Raw genomic sequence first — 10,166 nt, forward strand, 5'->3', positions numbered from 1 at the left:
GTGTATACTATGAGATTCTGAAGCAACTGAGGTGTATACTATGAGGTTCTGCAGCAGCTGAGGTGTATATTATGAGGTTCTGCAGCAGCTGAGGTGTTTATTATGAGGTTCTGCAGCAGCTGAGATGTGTATTATGATGTTCTGCAGCAGCTGAGGTGTGTATTAGAAGGTTCTGCAGCAGCTGAGGTGTGTATTATGAGGTTCTACAGCAGCTGAGGTGTGTATTAGGAGGTTCTGCAGCAGCTGAGGTGTGTATTAGAAGGTTCTGCAGCAGCTGAGGTGTACATTATGAGGTTCTGCAGCAGCTGAGGTGTGTATTATGAGGTTCTGCAGCAGCTGAGGTGTGTATTGAGGTTCTGCAGCAGCTGAGGTGTGTATTATGAGGTTCTACAGCAGCTGAGGTGTGTATTAGGAGGTTCTGCAGCAGCTGAGGTGTGTATTACGAGGTTCTGCAGCAGCTGAGGTGTGTATTATGAGGTTCTACAGCAGCTGAGGTGTGTATTATGAGGTTCTGCAGCAGCTGAGGTGTATACTAGGAGGTTCTGCAGCAGCTGAGGTGTATACTATGAGGTTCTGCAGCAGCTGAGGTGTGTATTACGAAGTTCTGCAGCAGCTGAGGTCTGTATTAGAAGGTTCTGCAGCAGCTGAGGTGTATACTATGAGGTTGTGCAGTAGCCAAGGTGTGTATTATGAGGTTCTGCAGCAGCTGAGGTCTGTATTAGGAGGTTCTGCAGCAGTTGAGGTGTATACTATGAGGTTCTGCAGCAGCTGAGTTCTGTATTATGAGGTTCTGCAGCAGCTGAGGTGTGTATTAGGAGGTTCTGCAGCAGCTGAGGTGTATGCTATGAGGTTCTGCAGCAGCTGAGGTGTATACTATGAGGTTCTGCAGCAGCTGAGGTGTATACTATGAGGTTCTGCAGCAGCTGCGGTGTATACTATGAGGTTCTGCAGCAGCTGAGGTGTATACTATGAGGTTCTGCAGCAGCTGCGGTGTATACTATGAGGTTCTGCAGCAGCTGAGGTCTGTATTAGGAGGTGATAAGCAGATATAGACCTGCCCTCTGTGTCCTCCTGGGATGTATTATGGACAGGTGGTATAATACGGAGTATATGAGGCGCTGCGCATGCGCTGTACACGGGGACGAGCACACTGACAGCGCACACAGCTACTCAGGACACATCTCTCCCATGGCAACAGAACCTAGTCACGACCTAGATCTGATTGGCTGCCCTCGTTCACTGTCCCGCCTTCACATTCCGTCGCGCCTTCTCATTGGTTGCGGTCTCTCCCTTCCTCTTTCGCTATTGGTCGACCATGAGGTCAGCGCGAGCTCTGATTGGCTCCTCTTCTTCTCCCGGGATTGGGAGAAGGGGGTGCTCCCCGACCAAGGGCCGTGACGTCAGGCGCGGTAGTCGCCATTTTGAAGCGGTGAAGTCGGGCGGACAGGGGCGCACCGTGGGAGAGTCGCCGGTATCGGTCGCTGCCTTCTCTCTCCCCCCCCGAGCTGCTACAATGTCGGAGAAGTACGAAGGGGACGTGCATTTCGAGGAGACTGGCGAGGAGAAGCAGGTGAGGCTGCAGCAATGGGGTGTAGGGGGCCCCTAGTGACCAGAGAAGGGGCCCTCAGGGGGGAGCAGTGCATTATGGGTGGGGGTGCCAATATATATGCACACTCCTGAGTGGGAGATGGGGCCTGACAACCCCCCACTCCATTCTCACCCCTCTGGGTGTCAGTCCTTCCTAGGCCGAGATACCAGCCTGAGGCTGCACTACTGACACATGCTTGGTGCTGCGTTGCCATGGAGACCTAAATCCCCCGCTCCACGTCCCTGTGACATCACGGCGGGCTCTTTCAGTGGTGCAGCCTCAGGCTTTGGGCCTGTGACTGACCATTTCTCAGGCTAGGAAAGCACATTCTGGATGTACATTACGGGGCCCGATATTCTACTTCCGGGGCCAATATTAATGTGTGAATTTGTTTTTTATATATTTTTTTTCCCCCCAAATCAGGTGATTGAGAAATAGTCTCTTAAAGGGACGCCTCCTTTTTTATTTAAAGGGAAAGTCCATGTGAGCGAGGGGCTCAGAAGGCTTTGATGCTTGTGTGTACAGGTTTCTATTCAGTGACGGATAGCAGTGATCTGTAGAGGCTCAGGTGTCCGTCCGCTGCTGTCACTCAATGTCACCCCTTGGGCCGGGGACGCGAGGAGATGGCAGTGGAGGCCGGAGGATCCTCAGCCTCGCCTTCTTTTATACGCAGGACTCCCAGGAGAAGGAGGCGGTGACGCCGGAGAAAGCGGAGGAGCAGAAGCTGAAGGCCAAGTACCCCAACCTGGGGCAGAAGCCGGGAGGGTCGGACTTCCTGATGAAGAGAATGCAGAAAGGGGTAGGTGTGCAGCAGGCGCCTCGCCTCTTAAAGGGGTTCTCTACTCTTGTCTAGTAGGCTGAGCTGAAACGTCAGACATAGCCAATGGGCAGGAGTGGCAGAATAGTGAGTGCAGCTCTGGGGTATAATACAGGATGTAACTCAGGATCAGTACAGGATAAGTAATGTATGTACACAGTGACTGCACCAGCAGAATAGTGAGTGCAGCTCTGGAGTATAATACAGGATGTAACTCAGGATCAGTACAGGATAAGTAATGTATGTACACAGTGACTGCACCAGCAGAATAGTGAGTGCAGCTCTGGGGTATAATACAGGATGTAACTCAGGATCAGTACAGGATAAGTAATGTATGTACACAGTGACTGCACCAGCAGAATAGTGAGTGCAGCTCTGGGGTATAATACAGGATGTAACTCAGGATCAGTACAGGATAAGTAATGTATGTACACAGTGACTGCACCAGCTGAATAGTGAGTGCAGCTCTGGAGTATAATACAGGATGTAACTCAGGATCAGTGCAGGATAAGTAATGTATGTACACAGTGACTGCACCAGCTGAATAGTGAGTGCAGCTCTGGAGTATAATACAGGATGTAACTCAGGATCAGTGCAGGATAAGTAATGTATGTACACAGTGACTGCACCAGCTGAATAGTGAGTGCAGCTCTGGAATATAATACAGGATGTAACTCAGGATCAGTACAGGATAAGTAATGTATGTACACAGTGACCGCACCAGCTGAATAGTGAGTGCAGCTCTGGAATATAATACAGGATGTAACTCAGGATCAGTAATGTATGTACACAGTGACTCCACCAGCAGAATAGTGAGTGCAGCTCTGGAGTATAATACAGGATGTAACTCGGGATCAGTACAGGATAAGTAATGTATGTACACAGTGACTGCACCAGCAGAATAGTGAGTGCCGCTCTGGAGTATAATACAGGATGTAACTCAGGATCAGTACAGGATAAGTAATGTATATACACTGTGATTTCACCAGCAGAATAGTGAGTGCAGCTCTGGAGTATAATACAGGATGTAACTCAGGATCAGTACAGGATAAGTAATGTATGTACACAGTGACTGCACCAGCAGAATAGTGAGTGCCGCTCTGGAGTATAATACAGGATGTAACTCAGGATCAGTACAGGATAAGTAATGTATATACACTGTGATTTCACCAGCAGAATAGTGAGTGCCGCTCTGGAGTATAATACAGGATGTAACTCAGGATCAGTACAGGATAAGTAATGTATGTACACAGTGACTCCACCAGCAGAATAGTGAGTGCAGCTCTGGAGTATAATACAGGATGTAACTCAGGATAAGTAATGTATGTACACAGTGACTGCACCAGCAGAATAGTGAGTGCAGCTCTGGAGTATAATACAGGATGTAACTCAGGATCAGTACAGGATAAGTAATGTATGTACACAGTGACTATACCAGCAGAATAGTGAGTGCAGCTCTGGAGTATAATACAGGATGTAACTCAGGATCAGTACAGGATAAGTAATGTATGTACACAGTGACTGCACCAGCAGAATAGTGAGTGCAGCTCTGGAGTATAATACAGGATGTAACTCAGGATCAGTACAGGATAAGTAATGTATGTACACAGTGACTGCACCAGCAGAATAGTGAGTGCAGCTCTGGAGTATAATACAGGATGTAACTCAGGATCAGTACAGGATAAGTAATGTAATATACACAGTGACTGCACCAGCAGAATAGTGAGTGCCGCTCTGGAGTATAATACAGGATGTAACTCAGGATCAGTACAGGATAAGTAATGTATGTACACAGTGACTCCACCAGCAGAATAGTGAGTGCAGCTCTGGAGTATAATACAGGATGTAACTCAGGATAAGTAATGTGTGTACACAGTGACTGCACCAGCAGAATAGTGAGTGCAGCTCTGGAATATAATACAGGATGTAACTCAGGATCAGTAATGTATGTACACAGAGATTGCACCAGCAGAATAGTGAGTGCAGCTCTGGAATATAATACAGGATGCAACACAGGATCAGTACAGGATAAGTAATGTATGTACACAGTGACTGCACCAGCAGAATAGTGAGTGCAGCTCTGGAGTATAATACAGGATGTAACTCAGGATAAGTAATGTATGTACACAGTGACTCCACCAGCAGAATAGTGAGTGCAGCTCTGGAGTATAATACAGGATGTAACTCAGGATCAGTACAGGATAAGTAATGTATGTACACAGTGACTCCCCCAGCAGAATAGTGAGTACAGCTCTGGAATATAATACAGGATGTAACTCAGGATCAGTACAGGATAAGTAATGTATGTACACAGTGACTGCACCAGCAGAATAGTGAGTGCAGCTCTGGAGTATAATACAGGATGTAACTGAGGATCAGTACAGGATAAGTAATGTATGTACACAGTGACTGCACCAGCAGAATAGTGAGTGCAGCTCTGGAGAATAATACAGGATGTAACTCAGGATCAGTACAGGATAAGTAATGTATGTACACAGTGACTGCACCAGCAGAATAGTGAGTGCAGCTCTGGAGTATAATACAGGATGCAACTCAGGATCAGTACAGGATAAGTAATGTATGTACACAGTGACTGCACCAGCAGAATAGCGAGTGCAGCTCTGAGTATAATACAGGATGTAACTCAGGATCAGTACAGGATAAGTAATGTATGTACACAGTGACTGCACCAGCAGAATAGTGAGTGCAGCTCTGGAGTATAATACAGGATGTAACTCAGGATCAGTGCAGGATAAGTAATGTATGTACTAGGGATCGACCGATTATCGGATTTACCGATATTATCGGCCGATATTCAGGATTTTGAACGTTATCGGTATCGGCATTTATTTTGCCGATATTCCGATAACGTCCTGGGAACACAGATCGCGCTGTTGTCAGCGCTCTCCGTGTTCCCTCAGCAGCAGCACAGGGGAGAAGGAGCAGTGTCTCCTCCCCCTGTGCTGCTGCTGCCGCTCCAGCCAATGGGAGGACAGGGGACAAGAGGAGGGGAGGAGCTATGGCCACTGCGCCACCAATGAAGCTTAATCTCACATTAATTCATATACAGGAGGCGGGAGCTGCAGGATCACATAGCCGGCTCCCGACCTCTATGAGCTGTAGCTGCGATCTGCGGTAGTTAACTCCTCAGGTGCCGCGGATCGCAGCTACAGCTCATAGAGGTCGGGAGCCGGCTATGTGATCCTGCAGCTCCCGCCTCCTGTATATGAATGAATTAGAGATTAAGCTTCATTGGTGGCGCAGTGCGCCCCCCCAAGCCCCCCAGTATCAGACATTGGTGGCGCAGTGCGCCCCCCCTCCCCCCCAATATTAGGCATTGGTGGCGCAGTGCGCCCCCCGCCTCCCCCCAGTCGCAGTGCGCCCCCCCTCCCCCCCAGTATTAAGCAGTGGTGCGCCCCCCCCCCCCCTCCCCCCAGTCGCAGTGCGCCCCCCACAGGATTCCCTCTCCCCTGCTCCTCCGATCGGAGCCCCAGCAGTGTAATGCTGGGGCTCCGATCGGTTACCATGGCAGCCAGGACGCTATTGAAGCCCTGGCTGCCATGGTAAGCTCCATGCTGCTGTGTGCACAGAGCACACAGCAGCAGGGACAGTGTGAGCTCCTATTCACCCTGATAGATCTCTATCTGATAGATCTCTATCAGGGTGAATAGGACAAGGGTTCTAGTCCCTAAGGGGGCTAAAAGTTAGTTTAAAAAAAAAAAAAAAAAAAAAGTAATAAAAATAAAAACACCAAAATATTAAATATAAATGAAAAAGAAAGATTTACAAAAAAAAAAAATACACATTAACAATAAACATTAATTTTCAGCAGATTTGTGGGAATTTTAATTTTTTTTTCAAAAATGAAAATTCCCAGAATATCGGTATAAATTATCGGCTATCGGCCTGAAAGTTCACAAATTATCGGTATCGGTATCGGTATCGGCCCTAAAAAATCAATATCGGTCGATCCCTAGTATGTACACAGTGACTGCACCAGCAGAATAGTGAGTGCAGCTCTGAGTATAATACAGGATGTAACTCAGGATCAGTACAGGATAAGTAATGTATGTACACAGTGACTGCACCAGCAGAATAGTGAGTGCAGCTCTGGAGTATAATACAGGATGTAACTCAGGATCAGTACAGGATAAGTAATGTATGTACACAGTGACTGCACCAGCAGAATAGTGAGTGCAGCTCTGAGTATAATACAGGATGTAACTCAGGATCAGTACAGGATAAGTAATGTATGTACACAGTGACTGCACCAGCAGAATAGTGAGTGCAGCTCTGGAGTATAATACAGGATGTAACTCAGCATCAGTACAGGATAAGTAATGTATGTACATAGTGACTCCACCAGCAGAATAGTGAGTGCAGCTCTGGAGTATAATACAGGATATATCTCAGGATCAGTACAGGATAAGTAATGTATGTACACAGTGACTGCACCAGCAGAATAGTGAGTGCAGCTCTGGAGTATAATACAGGATATAACTCAGGATCAGTACGGGATAAGTAATGTGTGTACACAGTGACTGCACCAGCAGAATGGTGAGTGCAGCTCTGGAGTATAATACAGGATGTAACTCAGGATCAGTACAGGATAAGTAATGTATGTACACAGTGACTGCACCAGCAGAATAGTGAGTGGGAAATGTTTGCACTTTCTGCCCTGTGATCATTTCCAGTAACGGATCCTCATGGGACTGACGGCAGCAGCTCCTCTTCTAAGCTTACATTAGAGAAGCTGCCCCAAGTGCAGAGCTTTCAGATGCTTACAGTCACTGACAGCAAGTAGAGCTCTTAACAATGGTGAGGAAGTGAAGCACAAATTGTATTATAATCTTTTGTATGTAAATCCATAAACCCATGTTAAGGTTTCCGGTCCACACAAGAAACAAAACAAAAAAAGTCTAAATTTCCTGGTAGTTTATACAGCTGTGAGGCGGAGAGGGGTTGTGTAGTCACATGAGACCTCAGAAGACAGCGCAGTGCCAGGGGGTTGTTACCGCCTTGTCTGTCGGGGGCGCTCCTGTACTGGCTCAGATTCTAAGGTTAGGCTATATCCTCCCATGTGCTGTGATCTCTGGTAGTCTGCCCCGGCTCTGCTCACCGCTGGGTCCCCATTTGGCAGATTTCCAGCCAAAATGCCGGCTTTTCCCGGGACGGATACCGCTGTCGGCATTTATACAGGAAACCGTCACCTATAAAAGATCTGGCGCTGGATCTGGCAAACCCTGGGAGTCAGCTCCTCTGCCGGATCACACTGTCAGAGATGAAGGAGCAGATGTAATCTTAGCCTTAAAACCAGTATTACACTGGCCTATTGTCGGCTGGAACGCTATGATCTGGCAGTGTAATACTGCCGCCGATGAAGGAGCAAACACACGCTTAAAAATGGCTTGCCGGCAGCAGATTGTGCTCTGCCGTCAAATGATTTAGTATGGGGGCGAGCGCTGTCATTACCCCTCACTCCTAACCGTACTGTGGAGGAGATTGCTGTCTCATCCAGTAACAAGGAGGCGATTACTGGGAAGGAACACTAGTGTAACACCATCCCGAAGCTTGTTTATCGTTACCTGCCCGACTACTCTGGCAGTGCCCTATATTTATTACAATGCATAGGATCGGGCATGTGTGATCCTCATACACGTTTAAACCTATTGGTCTCCCAAGTCTTCATTTTCTGCAAGAAGTAAAGTAGTCAGTAGTTCTTCTTCTCCCAGGAAAAGGTGGTCCCGCATGACTGGCTGTCACTGAAGGTGGAAGATGCGGGCTCCCATTGTAGTGTCTTCACAGCATCCTGAGTGTTCTCTCAGACAGATTGGGCTTCTCTGTCCCCCAGGCCAGGAGTATAGCATAGCCAAGTGGAGCTCCTCACGACTCTGACCACCTCCGTTACAGGGACAGTGGGGGGGTGAGGCGCCCCCTTTTCCATTGTGTGCATGCCCTCTACTGTAAGTGATTCACCTTTCGTAAACCTTTGTTGTTGCAGCAAAAGTACTTTGACTCGGGAGACTACAACATGGCCAAGGCCAAGATGAAGAACAAGCAGCTGCCCAGCGCCGGGCCGGATAAAAACCTTGTGACCGGTGACCACATCCCCACGCCGCAGGACCTTCCACAGAGGAAATCTTCACTGGTTACCAGCAAGCTAGCAGGGTAGCCAGCCTCCCCGCTCCGGACATGCCCGCACTTCACTGTACCATAGATGGCTGGACTCTCGCATAGACGCGTCACCTTGTCGGCGCTGGAAGGGCCGGTGCCTCATTGTCTCCTCAATGCCACACTGGCCGTTCCTGACAGTGACCAAGATAAGCTAAGATGGCTTTGAAAGCTAGGCCGCAAGGCGCCGCGCAACTAGACCTTTCCATGGGCTTAATGGACAATGTGTGACGAGTTCTCGGGGCAGGAGACACCTGACTGTTGTTATATAGTGTAAGATATATCTGAGTTTTGCATTCCTTTGTGTGTGTGACACAGGCATGCCAGAGACTTGTCACATCGGCCATACCATACTTCCCGGGACGTGTACGTTGGCCAGTCACGGCGGGTCACGAGGCCTTACGGCTCCAAGGCTTGGATTGACAGGACCCTGCGCAACTTGGCTGCGGTGTAAGCTAAACCTTCTCCGCCATATTTGTGGGTCACTAGGGATGTCGGCGGATGCAACGAGAACCCCCCCCCCCCACCGCCCTTCGGCTTTGTCTGTCTCTCTCTGTGCAAATGGTACATTGTGATGCGCCTGTATCTTTGCCCTGGTTTCTAATGCCACACTGATTTCCAAAGTAAAACTGACATGTTCACAGTTTTAAAATATAACCTGTGGTGGTCCTAAACGTCCTCCTCGTCTGTGCTGTGAGCGGGGTAACATCCTGCCGGGGGGGGTCGTCTGGAGCGGGAGAAGAAGGAAATGCGCAGAACCACTGATCAATGAGCGATCGGTGGTCAGGCTCCGCCTCTTATTGTTGACCCCTCCCGCTTCCTTGTCAGCCAATCATAATGAAGCCTGAATGAAGTGCCTGTGATGGGTCTGGCTTAGAAACCGGCAGACGCGCTGGCCCTTCCGCAAGTTGAGAAAAGCGTCTGCTTGAAGGGTAATTGCACAGACTGCCGCGGTCGGTGCGCCTGGTTTCATTTAAAGGGAACTTGTCGCTAGGTTTGGGGACCGCTCGGCCACCATGTCCTTACGCAGATGAGGTTTAGCTTCTTAAAGATGGCCGTCACTACCAACCGTTCCAGAATAGGGTAGTAATGGGTTTGCTCTGAGCGCATGCGCTCTTGTGTAGATGATGCTGAGGACAGTACTCTTCTCATTACTGTGAAGGTCAGAACGCCGTTCTTTACTGCGCATGCGTGCTGCATAGATGAGGGCATTATAGTCTGAATCCAAGAACAGTAGGCCTCATCCACGCGGCCGTTGCGGTCCCCAATGCACGGAACGGCCGTGGGCTTGACGCCTAATGCGCAGGTGCTGCAATGTGTAAGCTGAGAACATGACGCCACACTTTACTGCGCGTGCTCACTGGCACAATGTGTCTGAAACTGCCTGACGCGTAGAGGACATTCACGAAGTCCGAAGGACTTGTTCACGCAACGGGAACATTGTTCGTATTCCCATTTTTTTTTCCTCATTCATTCGACCGCGTAGTTAAACGCTGAATCAAGGAAAGGGTGTGTCCTGGAAAAACCGTTGCGAGTATCTACGCGCCTATTAGCACTTTTAGATGAGACTAATCCGCCTTTAGGCACGCG

The 10,166-nt window shown here is 48.7% G+C and overlaps 1 protein-coding gene across 1 annotated transcript; it reads left to right on the forward strand.

Moving 5' to 3' along the window:
• Window positions 1–1,396: 1,396 nt before the first annotated feature.
• Window positions 1,397–9,254, forward strand: ENSA (endosulfine alpha). Its single transcript, XM_044272402.1, has 3 exons — window positions 1,397–1,570; window positions 2,262–2,387; window positions 8,407–9,254. Exons 1-3 carry the CDS (start codon window positions 1,514–1,516, stop codon window positions 8,575–8,577), a joined length of 354 nt encoding a protein of 117 aa, XP_044128337.1. The 5' UTR covers window positions 1,397–1,513; the 3' UTR covers window positions 8,578–9,254.
• The last annotated feature ends 912 nt before the right edge of the window (window positions 9,255–10,166 follow it).

The sequence above is a fragment of the Bufo gargarizans genome, chromosome 11, assembly GCF_014858855.1.
Source record: "Bufo gargarizans isolate SCDJY-AF-19 chromosome 11, ASM1485885v1, whole genome shotgun sequence".
NCBI classification, from domain to species: domain Eukaryota; kingdom Metazoa; phylum Chordata; class Amphibia; order Anura; family Bufonidae; genus Bufo; species Bufo gargarizans.